The 19,988-nt window shown below is 55.6% G+C and overlaps 1 protein-coding gene across 7 annotated transcripts in view; it reads left to right on the forward strand.

Annotated features, from left to right (window-relative positions):
• The window catches only part of SYNE3 (spectrin repeat containing nuclear envelope family member 3), a 104,080-nt gene that overhangs the window by 56,804 nt on the left and 27,288 nt on the right, over positions 1–19,988 (forward strand). For 6 of the 7 annotated variants that reach the window (XM_047080156.1, XM_047080157.1, XM_047080155.1 and 3 more), the window contains exons 7-15: positions 681–817; positions 1,931–2,105; positions 9,284–9,466; positions 10,409–10,552; positions 11,670–11,804; positions 14,843–15,004; positions 15,172–15,344; positions 15,772–15,901; positions 17,127–17,285. In XM_047080156.1, coding sequence (XP_046936112.1) covers positions 681–817; positions 1,931–2,105; positions 9,284–9,466; positions 10,409–10,552; positions 11,670–11,804; positions 14,843–15,004; positions 15,172–15,344; positions 15,772–15,901; positions 17,127–17,285 — 1,398 coding nt within the window. The remainder of the gene's footprint in view (positions 1–680; positions 818–1,930; positions 2,106–9,283; positions 9,467–10,408; positions 10,553–11,669; positions 11,805–14,842; positions 15,005–15,171; positions 15,345–15,771; positions 15,902–17,126; positions 17,286–19,988) is intronic. The other variant, XM_047080160.1, reaches the window with a different exon arrangement.

The following is a 19,988-nucleotide window of genomic DNA, read 5'->3' on the forward strand; positions in this document are numbered from 1 at the left end:
ATGAGGGAACAGCCCGAGGTCGCACGGCTCAGAAGGGGTCGAGGGGGGTTTCCGGCTCAGCCCGTGTCATGCCAAAGCCAGAGCACTTTCTGCTGCCCCGTCTCGCCTCCTAGTGAGCGTGGCACCTGGCGGGAGTCCAGGCCAGGGTCAAACTCCGCACTTCCCAGGGCAGCAGGAAGGGGCCGTGTCTGGTGTCAGTCCCGCGGTTTGGGAGTGCTCAGCACAAAGCATCTTTAGATCACTGTTCCCTCTGGTGCTGAAGAGTCACGTGAAGAGCCAGAGGGCCCAGCTCCCTGTCGGGTCCGCCGTTTACTTGCTCTGTAACCATCGGAAACTCCCAGGTGGCGTTTCCTTGTGTAGAAAATGGGGACGTGGCGGACGGCCAGAGCACTCAGCACGGAGTTGGTGTTCCCGAGACACGAGTTACTTGTATTATTAGGTGGAGGCACTCACGGCACCACTGGGAGGCCAGTGATCGTAGAGAAGAGCCGGCTCAGCGAGAGCAAATGCTGAGTTCGAGGCAGGAAGCCGGAAGCAGGAGAGCGGGCGCCGAGCTCCCAGGGACCCCAGTCCCTGCCCTTGGTGACAGTTTTCTCCCAGGCTAGCCCACTCCCACCGGCCATGCCCACGCCCCGTCACCGAACCTCCCGCGCCCCTCTGGTTTCCTCCCTGTGCCGCAGGCGACGCGGGCGGCCCTGGCCGCGGAGGAGCCCCGGGCGACCCGGCTGCAGGCCCAGCTGAAGGAGCTCATCGTCTACCCCCATGACCTGCAGCCGCTCTCCGACAGCGTGGTCGCTGCTCTCCAGGAGTACCAGAGGTACCCGGGCAGGCTGGGGGCGGCGGGACTCGGGCATGCCTCGAACCTGACGCTCACGGGGCCTTCCAGCCTCATCTAAAGCCATTTCTGGGAGGTGCGCTTGCTTCCTCTTGCGACCTGCTAACTCTTGCGCCCCTCCACGACTGGCATTTGGTTCCCAGAAGGAGGGCTGGACTTGGCTGGGTTAAGTCTCTGGGCAGCTTAGCCTTGGGGAGGGGTCCACAAGTAACGGCCCAAAGGGAGGACTTTGCAACGGTCACCCCCCCACCCCCCCCACCCCCGCCCAGCCTGCACGTGGTGCTGTGGCAGCATCTTCAGACCGGCCTCTACCTCCCCCTTGGGCTCTGGGCTCAGGCAGAGCAGGGGGCTCCAGTTTCCTGGCCGAGCCCAGAACAGTGGGTCAGGTCTCCACCCCACGTGTAGGGTTGCAGTCTGTAGCTACCGTGGCTGCGTGGTTGTCCCGCTGCCGGGGGGCCCGCTGTCCCCGCCTCCGGAGCACCTCTTGTCCCTCTGCCTGACCCAGGGGTTCCTTCAGACCGAACTCAGGGGCCTCCTCCCTTGCGACGTGTCTGTACATCAGAGCAGGGGCCCGGATCCCCTGGGGGGCACTCAGGTGGTGGCAGGGACCCAAATATCCCGTGCACAGGGTGGCCAAGGGTGTTCCCTTCCCTCCAGCTCCTCTTGGTGAGGTTTTCCGTGCTGGCCATCTATGACCGGGTGCTGGACATCGTATCTGAAAGATTATGTCTAACAAATGATTTGGGCCTAGGACGATGGGTCTCTTACTCAGGAAGGGAGTTTGCTTTAGCTTCTGCACGGGTGCCTGGGGGTAGGCGGTTCCGGGCTAGGGGATCCGTGATTCCTCTTCAAGGCCTGAGGTTCTCCGGCCACGAAGCTGGGCCGCAAGTCTGTCTGGGCACTGGCTGGCGCCCGGTGGGCTTTGATCCAGAGGGAGAGACCTCCGAGGCCCCAGAGCCACTCCCGGCAGCCCGTGGGTGGGGGAGAGCCCACCGCGGGGACGGTGCGTGCTGGGCTCCCTGGGGGTCTCGGGAGAGGCCTCAGTTCTGGGCTGACCCCGCTCTCTCCTCTCTCGGCCTCTCCGTGGCTCCTCAGCATGAAGGGCAAGAGCGCCAGGCTGCGCAATGCCACAGGGGCGGAGCTGTGGCAGCGTTTCCAGAGGCCTCTACAGGACCTGCAGCTGTGGACGGCCCTGGCCCAGAGCCTCCTGGACATCACCGCCAGCCTGCCGGACCTGCCCTCCATTCACACCTTCCTGCCCCAGGTCGAGGTAACTGTGAGCCTGCCAGGAGGGCTGACCGGTGCAGGGGGGTGGGGAGGAGGCCAGCAGCCAGGCGTGACGCCGGAGCCGTTCTTCCAGGGAAAGGCGTGTCCCTGGATCCTCCAAGTATCTGGGTAAAGGTCACTGCACCCTGCCTAGCAAGTCTTAAGTTTGCACAGGAAATGTTACCGTCGTCCTCAGTTCCTGGGTAGAAGGCAAAGGCTGGTCCCTGGTGTCCCCCTAGGACTTGCTACTGACCCTCCCACAGCCCGTCCTTCAGGACCCTCCTGCCGACGGTCCCCGGGTGGAAGCAAGAGCCGTTCTGAGAGAGAGCATGTTAGGTCATTCCCTTTGCTGCGTGCGTATCAACTGGGACGCATGTGGCAGAAATTCTGACCAACGGTAGCTTCAAACCCAGAGACCCCCAAGTGGTCCCAGAGCTGGCTTGATGGCTCAACAAGCGTCTTCCAGGACCCAGGCTCTTTCTAGCTCTCAGCCACATGTCCCCTCATGGCCCCAAGATGGCTGTCACCACAGCAAGCCTGCATCTTCACACGGACAGCATCTTGTCGAACGGCAAGGGGGCAAAAAGGCTTTCTCCGTTCACCATTTCCAACAGGGAGGCAAACCCTCTTTCCCAGAAGCCCCAGCAGACTCTCCTTACATCTCATTGGCCAGGCCAGGTCACATGACCACCCCTGACCCAATCACTGGCTGAAGGTGATGGGGTTGCCGGGATTGGTTTATACCAATCGTAGAGGTAACCCTGTGTTAAAGTGATCGAAGAAGACAATTTAGATGATACAAACAAACTTTATTTAAGACTTCCTGAGGTGGACAGCCTCCTTTTGGAGAGCTGCAAAATGGGGCCGAAGGCAGGATGGTTTAATAGGATAAAGAATAAAGAGGGAAAAGACAAATAGAAAATATCTGATTGGCTGATGGTCAGCCTTGTTTGGGGTGAGAAGGCCCAGGGTTGGCTTGGTGTTTGGGCATCGTGGACTGGATATCCTGCGTTTCTGGCCAAGTGGAGCATTTACAGGGACTGGAAACTTAATCTAAGTTTCGCTTTGTTGCCTTGGCATCTAGGGGAGGAGCAGCCCCATCCCGAGCCTAGAAACTTATTTCAGCACCTGTAACTGGGCGCTTTGTCACCCAAACAGAAGTGCTGGCCATTCGGTGATCAAGAAGGAGGAATGAGTGTTGGGTGAGCGGAGGGCGGTGTCTGTGGCAAACGCCGGTCAATATGGCAGCTCTGACTGGCCCGTGGACGCTGCCTTAGGGTTTCCTGGAGCTCTGAAGTCCATCAACTTTGGGGTCTAGGGATTCTAAGACACACAGAGTGGGAGGAGACACAAAGCGTATCAGATGTAAGCCTTATTTTACATTAACTTTCATTCTGGTTATAAAAGCCATGCCTCCATGGAGAACGTAAAGGTTTGTAAAGAAGGCAACAAAAAGTGCCCACGGTCCCCCAAGCCGTAGGAGCCCTGTTAACATGCTGAGGTACACGACATCATGCTTTCTATCTGACTTGGTATTTCCGGGGAGGCCCTTCAACCAGGACTGGCCTCTCCTCACCCTTGAACGCACTGCTCAGCCACACACAAGGGTGCCTGAAGTTTGGAGTGTCTGCTCTTGGGATTTTCCACGTGGGGCTCACGCTGGAACAAGGGTTTGTTTTCTCTGTCCATATTTCTTCATTTGCAGGGCTTAGCCTTTCCTTCTGGGGTTCCTATGGGCCTCCTTCTCCCATGCTCTGAAAGATGACTGTCCATCTTTTTGAGGGACTTCTCAGGGCTCCCCAAAGTGAATCTTACATGTGTCGCAGAAATCTACTTTAGGTCCGACAATCCCAAATATACCCTTCATACCTGATGAAAACCCATCTAGCCGTTTCCATGCAATAGTGTCGCCAACAGACAAAAGATTTCACTAATTCTTTGCCATTTTTTGCGTATTTGGAATCATGTTATATAGCTGTGTATTCTGATATTTTCAGTTGGCTCTTACAAGCTTCATTTAAAATGGTCCCCGGGGCAGGGGGTTGCCTGGGTGGCGCAGTTGGTTAAGCGTCGGACTCTTGGTCTCCGCTCAGGTCCTGATCTCACAGTTTGTGAGCTCGAGCCCCGCATCGGGTTCTGAGCTGACAACATGGAGCCTGCTTGGGATTCTTCCTCTCCTTCTCTCTGCCCCTCCCCTGCTTGTGCTCGCTCTCTCTCTCTCTCTCTCTCTCAAAATAAATAAATAATAAAAATAAATAAAATAAAATGGTTCAGGAGGACAGTCCAAGATGGCAGCATAGAAAGATCCTGAACTTAATGTCCTCCCATGGATACACTGAATCTGTCGCTACATATGGAATAATGCCCTCTGAAAAAGACCTGAACTGTAGCAGAATAGCTGCTTCCATCCAACGGTAAAAGGGCTTCACTGAGATGCGTCGGAGAGGCAGAGATGCTGTCTGGCCAAAAAATCTCACCCCCGACGCAGAGACCCGCCGTGAGGAAGTTGCTCACAAATTTGGAGCTTCTCCTCGAGGAGTGAGGGGTTTGTGCCCCACATCAGGCACCTGACCCCTGGGTCTTAAAAATAAAACCTCAAGGGGAAAAAAAAAACCCTAATGAAATGGAAGTAAGTAATTTACCCGATAAAGAGTTGAAAGTAATGGTCCTAACGATGCTCACTGATCTTGGGAGAAGAAGGGATGAACACAGTAAGAACTTCCCAAAAAACCCCACGTAAACAATAAGAAAGTACCAAACAGAAGTCACAGAACTGAAGAATGCAGTGACTGCACTGAAAAATACACTGGCGGGTTCGGCAGCAGACTCGAATCCAAAGAAGGGGTCGGTGATCTGGAAGACAGGGCAGTGGAACTCACTCAGAGCAGCAAGAAGAAAAAAGAATTTGAAAAAATGCAAATAGCTTAAGGGACCTATGAGGCCACATCAAACCGAATAACATTTGCATTGTAGATGTCCCAGAAGGAGAAGAGAGGGGAAAGGGGGCAGAAAACTTATCTGAAGAAATAAAGGTTGAAAGCTTTCCTAAACTGGGGCAAGAGACAGACATCCAGGTCCAGAAAGCACAGAGATGCGTGTTCAACCAAGACGAACAAAAAGTGACCCATACCAAGATGCATTATAATTGAAATGTCAAAAGTTAAAAACAAAGATAGAATCTTAAAAGTAGTGTGAGAAAAACAATGTGTTCCATACAGGGGGACGCTCATAAGACTACAGGCAGGTTTTTCAGCAGAAACTTGGGACAGACAGTTTTCCAAAGAAAACATACAGGTGGCCAACAGCCACATGAAAAGATGTTAACGTCACTCATCAGCAGGGAGGTGCAAACCAAAACCACGATGAGCTATCCCCCCACACCTGGTAGAACGGCTAAAAGCAAACGGCAAGAAATAACGAGCGTTGGTGAGGATGTGGAGAAAAGGGAACCCTGGTGTACTGTTGGTGGGGATGTAAACTGGGGCAGCCACTGTGGAAAAACAGTATGGAGGTTCCTCGAAAAATTAAAAAGAGAACTGCCTTGTGATTCAGCGATTCTACTTCTGGGTGTTTGTCCAAAGAAAACAAAAACACTAATTTGAAAAGCTATATGTAAAGAGAGCCCCATGTTCATTGCATCGTTAGTTACAAAGCCAAGGTATGGAAACAACCTAAGTGTCCACTGAGGGGTGAACGGATGAAAGAATGTGTGATTATGTCTATGTCCTCTATGTGGAATCTAAAAAGCAAAAACCAAACCCGTAGATATAGAGAACAGAATGGAGGCCGCCAATGGGGACGGGTGTCGGGGGTAGAGAAAATGGGTTAAAGGGGCTCAAAAGATACAAACTTGCAGGTATAGAATAAATAAGTCACGGGGATGTGATGTACAGCATGGCGACTACAGTCGATATGGTAGCCCCCCGTAAAAGTTGTCAGAAGAGTGAATCTTAAAAGTTCTCATTGTCAGAAGGAAAAAAGAAATTATAACTTTGTGTGGTGACGGTTGGCCCTAGATGTATCATGGTGATCATTTCGCAGTGTGTACAAATATCGAATCGTGTCGCGCATCTGAAACTGATATAACGTTAGGTGTCTGTTATGCTTCAGCTAAAAAAGTCTTAAGAAAAAAGATAAAATGTTGCCGAAAAGTCATCGCTTTAAATGGCTGCACGGTATTTCGCAATATCTTTTGTACCGTTCGTGTGATATTTAGGTTGTTTCCAGTATTCCTGGTCATAACTTGTACATGGTGGATATCTATGTACACAGATTTTGGTCTGCGTTTCTATTATTTTCCTCCTCATTTTGCTGACGAGGGACCAGAGCCAGAGAGAAGTTAGGGTGTTTGTTCAAGGTCGGGCCACTCCAGAGGCGGGGCTGAGGCCAGAATGGCAGGCTCTAGACTCTCATCTTATGTTTCTTATTCCTGCCGTCACCCTGGGTCCTGGGAACAGGGTTGGCATTTACAATGTGGCAGTTTTATTATCATTTGACTGTTGAGGAAACCATGTCCCAGAGAGGGAAAGGCACTGGTTCAAGGTCACACAGCGACCAAGTGGCAGAGCTGGCTTTGACCCAGGTCCGGTTGACTCCACGGCGAGCGCTTTTCCCGCTAGATCAGATTGCATTTCCATCCCGTCCTTGCCACGGGGGGCAGAAAGCTAACCAGGACCTGTGCCAGGCGGGAGGGAGAGGTTCCGTCTTTCTAGAGTGTGACTCAGGACTCCCCGGGGCAGGAGTTTCGCGGATCAGTGGGTTGGAACAGGTGGGCAGGACTATGGCTTGTCCGTGCTCTGTGCTGGCTGGGATCACGTCTTGCGTTGCGCTCACGAGCCCTTCCCAGGCCGGATGGACTTCACGGGCCAGGCTCGAGCCGCCAGCCCTGTTTTTCTTGGCTCAGCTCCTGCGCCTAGCTAGCCTCAGCGTAGCCTATCAGACCTGCAAAGTTCCTCTAGGACTAAGGCATCAGGCCCCAAAGCTGGGCATGGCTGAGATGCTCATTTCCAAGGACGACTGTGACAAAGTTCCAAAACCAGATGGCTTAGCGCGATGGCGACTCACTCTCACACAGTTCTGGAGACGACAAGCGCCGAGTGAGGAGGGCCGCGCCGTCTCTGAAGGCTCTGGGGACCATCCTTCCCTGCCTCTTCTAGCTCCTGGTGTCGACTGACAGGTGTTGTTGTTCGCTGGCCTGTAGACCTGGCCCGGCGATCTCGGCGTTTGCCGTCACCTGGACAGCTTCTCCCCACGTGTCCTCACGTCGTCTTGCCTTGGTGCCTGTGGGTCGGGGTGCAGATTTCCCTTTTGAAGAAGCGCACCGGTCCTAACTGGATTGGGGCCCACCCTCATGACCTCATTCCAACTTGACCGTCTCCGCAAGGACCCTGTCTCCACATACAGTCACATTCTGGGGCAGTCGGGGCGGGGATGCTGTGACTTCACATCTTGTGGGGGGACGCAGTTCAGCCCGCAGCGGCTGGTTAGACGGTACCAGAGAGACAAGCCGTCTGTTACTGTGTGTTCCCTGCGGGCTGTGCACCAGGCTACAGACTGCATGGGCACCGCCCCCTTTCAGCCCTCACGCCGACCCCGGGAGTTGGGCGTGGCTCTGCCTGTTCTGCAGATGAGGAAACTGAGGCTCAGAACTACCCAAGGCCTCCGGATCGCAACTTCTGAGCCTGAACTCTTAACTGCTACACTATTGTGTCCAGACTTTCTGGAAAGGGAGTGAAGGGCACCCTCCCTAGCAAGGGGCTTGTCCTCTCACACCACCTGTCCCCACCGCGGGGGATGCCAGTTCGGCTGTGCCGGCCGTGTCTAGGCTGCCCTTCCTCCAGGGGCCCCCTCTGCTCTTCCGGGGCTCTGGCAACACGGCCTGCTCTGGGGAGGCTTCTCGGATTTCCCCAACTAGGGGCGTTCAGCTCCGCCTCCAACACCCAGAGGGCTCTGTCGTCGACACTTGAAGGGAGATGATCACTTTCGGCCTTGGATCGCAGGTACCTACCTGGGTTGGGGTCTTTGTCCCTTCCCAGCCCTGTGCCCAGCTCGGTGTCTCAGTAACATCACCAGGGATAAAGCGGAAGGACTCTGGCCAGCCGAACACAATTCCCTTGGCCTCCGGGACCCTGGGCCCTCAGATCAGCAAGGCGTGCTGACCCCAAACAGCTCGTTAGTCAGCAGAAGCCGGAGATTGGCACAGGGCTTTGGGGCAGGAAGAGTGAGTGTAGGCTGGGGGTGTGGTCGGGGCCGGCTTCCTGGAGGAGGCGGGGCCGGGGCCGTGCAAAGGCCCAGGGAGCCAGCTGCTCATCACGTGAGTCTCCCTTAGGTCCCTCCTTCACCTGGCACCTCCATCACCTGCACATCACGATTCCACTCAGATGTCACCTCCTCTAGGGGGCTTTCCTGAATTCCCACGTGCTCCCGTAGACCCCTATGTCCCAAACAGCACCCAAGGGGTAGCCCTACTGCTGTCGGTGATGGGGGATTATCGAGTAAAGGATCCAACTGGTTTGTGCAGCCGCAGTGTGGGCGTCGATTCTGGGGGGACGGCTGTGGGGGGGCAGGGGTGGCCGCAGTGTGGGCGGTCGATTCTGGGGGGGCAGGTTCGGCCGCAGTGTGGGCGGTCGATTCTGGGGGGGCAGCTGGGGGGGGGCAGGGGCAGCCGCAGTGTGGGCGGTCGATTCTGGGGGGACGGCTGGGGGGGGCAGGGGCGGCCGCAGTGTGGGGGGACGGCTGGGGGGGGCAGGGGCGGCCGCAGTGTGGGTGGTCGATTCTGGGGGGGCAGGTTCGGCCGCAGTGTGGGCGGTCGATTCTGGGGGGGCAGCTGGGGGGGCAGGCAGTCAAGGGCTGCTGTGGTCCAGGTGAGCGAGGCTGAGTCCGCTGTGGACACCGGCAGGGGGGATGGCTGGACAGGAGGTACAATCTTGCCTGGGCTTTGGTGATAGGGTAGAAGTGGGGGGTGAGAGAGGAATCAAGTTGACCCTGAAAGTCAGGGCCTCCCTGACGCGTCCCCGCCAGCCCGTTCCTCCTGGCGTCCGCCGCTTTCCCAGTTCCAGGCACGAAGGCGCGGCGTCCCGGGGAAGTTGAGGCAGGACCGATGTGCTCTTGGTACCGCTTCCCAGCCCGGTCCCGCCCTGCCCTGCCGTGCCCTGGGGGTCACGGAGGCCTTGTCCCCTGTAGGCGGCCCTGGCAGAAAGCTCGCGCTTGAAGGAGCAGCTGACGATGCTACAGCTGAAGAGAGACCTGCTGAAGAGCGTCTTCGGCCAGGACAAAGCCACGGCCCTCCTGGAGCAGGTGGCGAGCTCCGTGCGGGACAGAGACTTGCTGCACAACGGCCTCCTGCAGAGGAAAAGCAAGCTGCAGGTGGGTGTCGCGGCCGCCGTCGTGGGGGCAGCCTTCTGGGGAGGGAGGCAGGAGGCCCAGACTCCTCCCTCGGCCCCACCACTTGTCACCGGGTGGCCTTCCCTCGCCCTTTGTCCCCCGGGGTCTCAGCTCCTCTCGGCCGGTGCGGTTAACGTGCGATCCTTCTAACTGGCGTCCTGGGCACCTGCTGTGCCCACCCCTGCCCCTGAATCTCCCTCAACACTGCTCCCTCGACACTGGAACTGTCTTCCTGAGGAAGCCAGGGGGGGGGGGCCGGGGGGGCTGTCTAATGAGAAAATGCAGAGAAAATTGCCTGTGAACTTTCGACCACCTAGAGCCGGAAGCTAATGTTATTAGGAGCACATTTCTGAATGACTGCACTAAATCGAAGGGGTAACGTGGCGTGTCGAGGACGGTGTGTTCTTTTACGTAACAAACGTTTGCCGAGCATCTGATGATGACGACGGCATAACTCTCGGGCACTGGGAGGGACCGGGCCCTCGCCGAGAGCTCCATTCACATCCGGGATCTCATCTCCCCCAAATAGCGAACGTTTAGCAAATCCCCTAGGGTTTGTGTGGCAGACAGTCTCGGCTGCGGCTCCTCGGGTCTACCGAGGCATGAGAGCGGCTAGAAGTGAATGGGCGTGGCCGTATCCCAATAAAACTTTATTGGCAAAAACAGGCCTCCGGCGGGATCTGGTGTGTACGTATTACCAGATGCAGCTCTGTGCTAGGGAGCAGAGCAGCTGTCACGGTGAGGACGCCACGGTGATTCCAAGGGGGGGCGTCCAACCCCAGCAAGGGCTCCGGGAAGGCTTCCTGGAGGGGGTGATGCCGGAGTGGATATGAGCCGGCCGGGAGAAGGCCGGAGTTTGGTGGTGAGTGGCCGGTCGTACAGGGTGCCCGTAATCTGTGTGCTGTCCGTTGTGTGTCTCTGCAGAGCCTGCTGGCTCAGCGCCAGGATGTTGGGGCTGCTTTCGAGCCCCTACAGAAGAAGCTGTCGGACCTCCAAGGCAGGGTCCGAGCCGAGAACGGGCTTCAGCAGGACCTTCCTAGGAAACAGACCCAGCTCTCCAGGTTGCAGGTAAGGGCTTTGTGGGGCCCGGGTGGCCCTGTTCAGGTGCTCAGTTGTGTCTCTAGGCAGCTCACCTCTTGCGGCAGTGACTGGCAAAACAGCGGCCACTGAGCCCCTCGCCTGAGGTCTGACCTTTTGTCCAGATCTCTGCTAGATTGATCTGGTGGCTTCTGGCCTCTGCGGGACCTTTAGTACCCGCAGACGGCGAATTCTTGAGCCTCAGGAAAAGATCAGCTACACTTCTGTTTACTCTGTCGCTGCAAAATGTCATGTTGGTATTCGGTTTTAAAATTGCTCTGCTCGGGGCGCCTGGGTGGCTCAGTCGGTTAAGCGTCCGACTTCGGCTCAGGTCACGATCTCACACTCCGTGAGTTCGAGCCCCGCGTCGGGCTCTGGGCTGATGGCTCAGAGCCTGGAGCCTGCTTCCAGTTCTGTGTCTCCCTCTCTCTCTGCCCCTCCCCCGTTCATGCTCTGTCTCTCTCTGTCTCAAAAATAAATAAACGTTAAAAAAAAAAATGTAAAAAAAATAAATAAAAAAATAAAATTGCTCTGCTCTAAAAGTGTTCCTGATGAGTACAGAGGCCTTCAGTTAAATGATCTGATTTTGGAAGCGAGAATAAATGTGTTAAAACACAGGCAGACTGTCCGTAGGCAGATTGGTCAATAATGATTGGCTGGATAAGGAGGTTGCAGGATTTTAAATGCGTGTGATACAATTACCCTTTTAAAAGTCAAGCACTTTTGAGAGGGTTCTTGGGAAGACGTTAAAAATGGTGTGTCCGGGGGCTTTAAAACTGAAGTTGGGGCGTGATTCTTCATGAGGAGAGGGGGTCATCAGGTAAGAATCCAGGCGGGAGTTTGACCCCCGCCCCCCTCCCCAGAGATGCCTTCCAGGCCGTAACCGTTTGTTTCCAGGGTGATCCAGAATATTTCCGTCTCCTTTTAAAAAGTCTCACCAGCTCTGAGAGTAGGCCCATCAGATGGCCATATGGTGCCGCCACTGGGGTGGGGGAGCCCCCTCTTGCCGGGACCTTCCCCAGCTCCCCCACTCAGAGCCCCCCTCCCCCCATCAGCTCCCATGACAGGAGATAAACAGGACGGCCACACTTGCTCCTTTTCGCTGCAGGGGCTGCAGGAAGAGGGGCTGGACCTTGGGGCACAGATGGAGGCCGTGAGGCCTCTCGTCCAGGGGAACCCCACCCACCAGCACAAAATGGAGCAGCTTTCTGCCGACTACCAGGCCCTGCAGAGGTCTCTGGAGGTAAAACCAGGCGCCTGGGATCCTACGCTCTCTGCCTTTTCTTCCTGCATTCCTTCAAACCTTTCTGTTTTCTTTTTCCCTTCCTTTCTTCCCTCACTCACTCATTCAGCAGAGGAGTAGTGAGCATGTCCCCTATGGTGGGGGTGGGGGGTGGGGGGTTCTGGGCCCTGAGGATGAAGGCTGGCACCAGGCCGACAGCCAAAGCCCCGCTCCCCAGGGTTATATTCCAGTGGGGAGATGGACCGTGAGTCCGCAAAACAACGAGCTCATATACAATTCCAGGTGTGCCCGGAGGCCGAGGAACAGAACAGGCTAACAGCCCCGGGTGCAGTGGGCGTGGGGGTATGTAAGCCACGTTAAGAGCGGGTTGAAAGTTGCACCTCGGCGGCTGGGAGCCTCCTCTGCGGCGCCCTCTAGTGGCCACCCGGGCCCTTTGAGCCCTGGGAGTGGAATGGGGCGGGGGCCGGCGCAGGCTTCTTCAAAACTGGCCTGAGGACAAATTTAAGTGATTCAGATGGGGTCCCGGAGTCTGCATTTGTAACAAGTGCCCTGGGGATTGTGGAGCCGCCTCTCGGGCAGCCACACCTCAAGAAAACCTAGGCTGGGGGCACCTGGGTGGCTCCGTTGGTTGAGGGTCCGACCCTTGGTTTCCGCTCGGGTCATGATCTCACGGTTCGTGAGTTCGAGCCCCGAACTGGGCTACACATCGATAGCACGGAGTCTGCTCGGCATTCTCTGTCTCCCTCTCTCTGCCCCTCCCCTGCTCGCGCTCTCTCTCTCCCCCTCTCTCAAAATGAATACACTTTAAAAAATAAAAAAGAAATTAAAAGCCTTGAGCGACACAGTAACAAAAGGGGGACAATGCTTCCTTGAAGAAGTGTTTAGGCAATAATTAAAGAGCGCGATTGAACTGGAATGTTAGCGTTCTGCAACCGCTAATCATACTCAGTTAATGCTCCTTATTAACTATTATCACGATCAACCTGGCTCATCATTGGATAGAGGCATTAAAGCTGGTGTTTGCTGTTTCTCTGGGCTCTGTGGGCCCCCAAAGGGCAGGGATGGTGATTTCCTAGTTCTCTACTCCCCCACCTCCACCTTGAGACCACTAGCTGCTAATTTATTAGGTGGAGTTAAATCAGTTCATCTAGACCTCACGCATCGCTTAGACCAACGGGCCTCCCTCGGTGGAGCCACGTTTCCTGGAAGCTCATAGGGGGTTTTGGTTGCTGTGACCATGATAGAGCAGGGGTGACCCCTGCAGATACAGGGAGAGGGACAGGTGCCCTCATCCGGCTCCCACAACGCAGAACTGCCCCACCGCCCACAAGATTTCCTGAGCCACTCAGGGGCCCCACTCAGGGCTTTTTAAACCTAGTAAGTTCTAGTAAGTCCTTTCCCCACAGCCCAGGCCCATTTTCCGTCTCCCCCCGGGGGAGACAGACCCCACTAAGCAATCGGAGGCCATTGAAAGCATTGGGTTTGACATTGGTGCATGGGGACAGGGGCTATGGTAGTGACAGTGCGGAGAAGTGGACTTTTAGGTAACTGTTCAGGCTCTCATCACTGGTTTGTGGCAGAGAGTTGGGACGCACCCTCTCTGTCTCCCCAGTTCTAGGGGGCCTGGTGTCCAGGGGCGGGCGTTAGCCGGTGTCTGGAATGAAGGAGGGCAGGGCCTGTGGTGGCCCAAGCCAGGGGTCACAGCAAGAGCCTGGGGTCTGACTGGCCTGCAGTGGGTGAGGAGAGAGGGGCTCAGAGGGCCCCAGGTTGGGTGACCAGGAACACAGGCCCCTTCCTTTCCTGAGGATGGAGAAGAACAAGGCCCCAGCCTGAGAGCTGGGAAGGGCTGACCCAGAGGAGAGGGCAAAAAAGCAGGACCATTTTCAAAAACTCTCTATCGAAGCATCATCGTATGTAGAAAAGAGAACATGTACCTGTGCGGTTCAATGAATTTTTAAAAACTGGACACATCCACGTTATCAGCGCCCAGATTATGACACAGAAGGATACTGGCTCCCCCAACCCCCAAGCCCCTCGGGGCCCCCCCACGGCCACTCCTGGTGCCTGAAGGCAACCCTGATGTTTGACTTGGAACACCCTGGGTTGGGTTTGCCTGACTTTACACGTTATTTTAATTGAATCGCACAGAATGGTTTTCTGTGTGTGTGTGTGTGGCTCCTAGCTATCCACACGCCGGCTGTAAATTCACCCGCAATGCTGTATTATAATGACTGTTGCATAGACCGCTCGTTCCTGCTGTAAAATATCCCAGCGTGTGAATATACCTCAACATATTCATCCATACTTCTGCTGACGGGCACTCGGGTGCTTTCCTGTCTCTTCCTGTTACAAGCGACACCGCGTGCGGGCCTTTTGGTGACGATACGTTTGTATCTGTTAGGTGTCTGCCCAGGGGCGGCAGGGTTGGGTCGTAGGGATGCCTGTGTGCAGTCTTAGTAGATACTGACCTCTGGTTTCCCCAAGTGGCATATGATTTACACCCACGCCAGTGGCGGACAGGAGGTCTGATCGTCCACACCCTCGTCCAGACATGGTAACATCCACATAAAAGTTAAGAAGGCTCAGAGGCACTTTAGGGGCACCTGGGTGGCTCAGTCGGTGAAGCGTCCAGCTTCAGCTCAGGTCACGATCTCGTGGTTCGTGAGTTCAAGCCCCGCGTCGGGCTCTGTGCTGACAGCTCAGAGCCTGGAGCCTGCTTCGGATTCTGTGTCTCCCTCTCTCTCTCTGCCCCGCCCCTGTTCATGCTCTGTCTCTCTCTGCCTCAAAAATAAATAAACATTAAAAAAATTTTTTTTGAATAGGAGGCTTAGAGACACTTTAAACCAGAGTTGGTCTTGCCAGAGTAAATCCCTGTCCTGTGTACAAGGGAGGACCAGCGTCTCACGTTCCCGCTGGGTGGGAAGCCCCGGGGGCCGTCTTGCCCCAGGGAAGGTCTGGGGGCCCTGCAGGATGGGGTGGCCCGGGGTCCCACCTTGCCTGCACTCAGAGCGCCCTGGGCCCCCTGGGCTGTGCTGCAGGACCTCATGGACAGGTGTCAGCAGAGCGTGCGGGAACATTGCACCTTCAGCCACCAGCTGCTGGAGCTGAGACAGTGGATCGCCGTGGTCACCCAGAAGCTGGAGTCACACCAGGAGGAGGCGGGCCCATGGGACGCCCAGTCCCGGGAGGTCGAAGTCGAGGTGGGATGGCTTTCCCCACGGGGATGCCCGTGCCTTCACTTACATCCCCAAAAGCAGGCTTGGGAGGCCAAAGAGCCCACACTGGGGAACAGAGACCCCTGTCCCAAGAGCTCACTGAGTGTGTGTGTGCGCGCGCGCGTGTGTGTGTGTGTGTGTGTGTCCTTCAGAGGCTGCTGGCTGAATTCCCGGAGAAGGAGGCCCAGCTGCCCCTGGTCGAAGCCTATGGCCGGCTGGTGATGAAGAAGTCTTCTCCGGAAGGGGCTGCTCTGGTCCAGGAGGAGCTGGAGGAATTGGTGCAGTCGTGGCAGGCTCTGAAGCTGCTGGAGGAAAGCCTGCTGAGGTGAGGGTCCCCCGCTCCGAGCCGGTCTCAGGCGACACCCCCGTTTCGCCAGGGGGAGAGCTCAGCGGGCCCGTAGAAGCATGGCGTCAGGTGCCCCCGTGTATCTCCAGTCTGGCCCAGGGGCGATTCTAGCGGGAGCAGTGGGAGCAGGGAGGTGTCCCGGCTTGGGGGGGGGGGTCAGCCTGCAGCCCCTCCTGGCTTGGGCCTCCCCCGCGCCGATGGGCGTGTGCACTTTAACGGCAGGGCGACGCGGGTCTCAAGTAGGGAACCGGAGCCTTGGGAACGTCCTGACGAACCCGAAGGATGGTCACTGACTTGCGAGGCCCAGAAGTCGGCTCCTACCCCGTGGTGCCCCCAGTCTGTTGCTTCTGTGACCCGGGGAGTCCCCATCACAGCGCCACGCTGACTGCGCTGGGTGTCTTCTCAGCCTCATCAGAAACCAGCAGCTGCAGAGGACGGAAGTGGACTCAGGGAAGAAAACGATTTTCACCAACAACATCCCGAAGAGTGGGTTTCTCATCGATCCCGCGGAGCCTCTTTCCGGGCGTCACCGCCGGGTGAGTCTGCCCAGGGGGGCCTTCCAGGGAGACGGCAGACCCGGAGGGAGGGACGGTGGGTGGCCTTCCCCCAAGCCCCCTCCCTGCCTGCGGCCGCGTGCTCAACTCAGGACTTGGCCGTGTCCTCTCCTGGGTGTGCCGCTGGACAGAGGGACTCAGAGGCCCCAGACCCGGGCCAGGGGGAAGGTCAGAAGTGTCACTTGGGCAGACAGGTCCCCACCCCTCGGAAACCTCGCCCCTCGCAGGGCTGACGGCTTCCTGCTGGCCCCACCCTGCAAACTGAAATCGCGCGAGAGGGGTACCTTTTTTGTGTGTCATAAGCCGCATTTTGTTCAAAAGAACTAACCCGACCATCTCGTGTCGCTCACCCCTTCTCCTGACGGCTTTTAAAAAAAGGAACCGCGTTGAAAAGATCCATCCTTCCTTGTTCTTCGAAAACGACACCTCCACTCCCATTCTCCCATGTATCCTTGTGTCGCCCCTTCCCAAATCACTGAGCGTTACTGTGCCCTGAGGCCCGCACTTGGAGCCGGGGTGCAGCCGGGAGTGAAACGGAATCGCTTCCAACCCGCGGGAACTTCCGACCCAGCGCAGAGCTTTGCACGCGGTAACGTGCACCCCGATCGTGGGAGAACGCACCTTCCGATCAGCAGGTCTGGGGCGGGGCCCAGGATTCTGCATTTCTGGAAGCTCCCGGATGACGCCCATGCCGCTGGGCTTCGGGGCACATTTTGAGGAGCGAGGAAATGGGAACCGCAGGCAATTAGGTCAGGGTTTACAGAAAGCGCAGTACGCACTGGCAAGGGCCTCGCTGAATGGACTTGCATTTCAGACAGGCCGCTCTGGCCACAGAGCCCGGAGGGGGACAGGTGTGGAGGAAGGGGAACCACTGTGATAGCCTTCCTGGTGAGGAACGGTGGTGGCTGCCGCTAGGAGACCAGCAGGTGACCACGGTGATCCGTTGTCGCGGCTGGGGGGGGGGTGGTCCAGGAGGGCGCTGAGCACTGGCCGAGGCAGCGCAGGACCCTGGACCTGAATTAGAATTAAATTTCTAACGTGGCCACGTTGGCTACAGAGACATTCCTCCCTCTCCAGGCTCCAGGCCCCTCTCGTCACCTTTGGGCATCCTCAGCCCTACCTTCTGCCTCAGAGGGAAGCCACGGGATGCGTGGCCAGTAGGCTGACTTCCCCTCTGATGGGTCGGTCGTGCTGTGTATCCCCGCAGGCAAATCTGCTCCGGGAAGAAGGCAGCCGGGAAGGTTACTCCCAGCTCCTGAGGGACTTTGAGCAGTGGTTGGAGGTGGAAAACGCCAAGCTGGTTAGCATCATCGCGATGAGGATGGCCGCAGCCAGGGATCTGAGGGCCAGGGAAACGAAGCTACAGGTTTGTTGCCACAAGACGGCCCTCCTTTTGCACCCACGGATGTGTTCGCCACCAGGGGGTTCTTCAAAAAGAAGCACACACGCGGCTTGTGAGCCATTTTCATCCGTGTGTAAATAATAGTCTCTGAACTTTTTTGGTTCGCGTATTTCCGAAGGACTTTCGGAGAACCATTCATTCCTTCAGCCTCCTTCTGTATTCCCCAGCTTGGACAATAGCACGCCTCATCACGACTCCTATCCATCGGCGGGCCGTGGCTGTGTAACAAACCCTTCCATCGGTTTGAGCTTTCAAACAGCAACCGGTTATTTGACTCGTGGTTCTGAAGGTTGGCAATTTAGGCCGAGCTCATCTGGGCAGAGCTTCTGGTCTTGGCGGGGCTCCCTTGTTTGCTGTCACTTATAGGTCAGCTGGGTGGCTCTACTCTGGGGGGCTGGCAGGCTGTGGGAGATGAGCGTGAGGCGGACCGCACAGCCCTCATCCTCTTGTGGGACAGCCCAGGTTTCTTGTGGCAGAGGCGTCGTCTCACAGGGCAAGTGGGAGCACTCGAGGCTTCTGAGGCCTCGAGTAGGAACTGGCGTATTACTTGCCCTGGATTCCGTTGGACAGAAAGGGTCACAGGGCCAACCCATGTTCACGGGGAGGGAAAACAGACTCCACCTCTTGGTAGGAAGGACTCAAAGTCATATTGCAAAGGTCATGAATACGGCGGGGAGGCAGGATGGGGGCGTCATGGCCATCTTTGCAGTCCTTCTACCACAGATCTTTCTCCTTCACACCCATATCTAAATAGTCACCAAGCCCTCCTGGATTCCACCTCCTGGGAATTTTTTGTTTCTGTCCCCTCTTACTACCACTATGTTAATCTAGATACTTTTGACCTTGATGATGGCAATAGCCTCCCAGCTGGCCTTCTTTCTTCCTGATGGGCCCCCATCCAGGTCCTGGCTCATTCTGCGGCTAGAGTGACGACCTTTAGCATCATGAATGTGACTTTATCCTTCCCCTGATGTAAACCTTTTGGTATAGAGGCCAGCCTGCCAAACGTATCACACAAAGCCTTTCTCATCCGGGCCCCAGCTTACCTCTCTTTTTCCTTATTTCTCTGCAGTTTTATTAGGATATGTTAGGGTTTGGATGTCTTTTTAGTTTTCTTACTTGGGACTCATCTGGATACTGGAATCTGTAGTCTAGAGTCTCTCCGGAAAATTCTAGAGCATTCTCTGATACTAACATACTGCCTTTGCCTTATCCCCTTTCTCCTCTCCTGCTGTGATGCTGCTTAGACACATGTTATTCCTTCTCTCTGTGGGCTCTATGTCTCCTACCTTCTCTTGTGTTTTGTTCATCCTCTCTCTTCCTGTTGCATTCTGGAGAGTTTTTCTACACTACCTTCCGGTTTACTAATTCTCTCTTTCACTGTGTCTCATTCACTATGACACATGTCTGTTAAGCCTTCCGCTTTTGATATTGCATTTGCCAGTCCTAGAATTTCTACCTGGTTCTTTTGAAATGCTACTCTGTCACTTTTTGTAGCTTCCAGATCCCTGCTGAGTCTGGTTGTTTATTCTTTAAGCACGGTAGCTGTTTTATATAGTGCATCTAATAATTCTCAAGTCATTTTAGGAACATTTCTTTTGCATGTTGTTTCTGCTTGTTCTTGTTATCAGTGTCTTGTATATATGAGGCTGCTTTGATTGTGTGCTGGGCATTGCATTTGACGAAATAGATGTAGGGGTAATTTGAGATTCAGGATCACCTCTTCTCCAGAGAGAATTTTGTTTGTGACTGCCAGGCAAGGAGGACTTTATTGTTCTGAAACCAGTGAGTCCAAGTTCAAAGTTTGAGGCTCCCTGGACCACTGATGACCTGGGCTGGACTTTAGTCCACTCAAGGTGTGAATTTATTTCTTTTCTTTTTTCTTTTTTTTTATTATGTTTCTTTATTTTTGAGAGGCAGGGAGAGAGAGAGAGAGAGAGACAGAGCACAAGTGGGGGAGGGACAGAGAGAGAGGGGGACACAGAATCCGAAGCAGGCTCCAGGCTCTGAGCTGCCAGCACAGAGCCCGACGCGGGGCTCGAACTCACAGACCGTGAGATGGTGACCTGGCTGAAGTTGGACGCTCAACCGACTGAGCCACCCGGGTGCCCCAAGTGTGAGTTTACTTCTGATTCACCTTTAGGAATCTCAGCCAAAGGGGAAGCAGATTATTAAAAGTCTCTATCCCTGCAGAGCCCAGACCTTGACCTTTGTCTCCATAGCCCCATGAGGTTTCCCAAAGCGTGATCTGTTTCACAACTGTTTCTTCCAGATCGACAAATGTCCTGCAGACAAAAGCCGGTCTGAACACCGGCCTTACTTCTTTGGGTTTCACCCTTTCCCGGGGTTTAGCCTGATGCGTCTTGCTCTCTTGTTAACTCTTTGATGACTCTTAAGTGTTTCTAATACTTTGCCCTCGGTGAGAAGTTTGGTCCAATTACCTACGATGAGGAAGTCCTTGCGTCCCTCTTGTCTCTCATTTGGCCGTGACGCTCATTTCTCACCACCACCATCCAACTCCAGCCGTATCAGAGATTACTTGCAGCTGCCCCCGTTTAGGCCTCCTTGCTCTTAAAGAGTTCACGTTCTGGTCGGTTCTGAGAAGCTGCGCAACCTGCCCACGTCACACCGCCAGCAGGATGGGGTGGAGGCAGGATCCTTGGCCAG

Source organism: Lynx rufus, unplaced genomic scaffold, assembly GCF_022079265.1.
Source record: "Lynx rufus isolate CCGP_SWC_20201006 ecotype Redwood Valley unplaced genomic scaffold, mLynRuf1.p SCAF_17, whole genome shotgun sequence".
Lineage (NCBI taxonomy): Eukaryota > Metazoa > Chordata > Mammalia > Carnivora > Felidae > Lynx > Lynx rufus.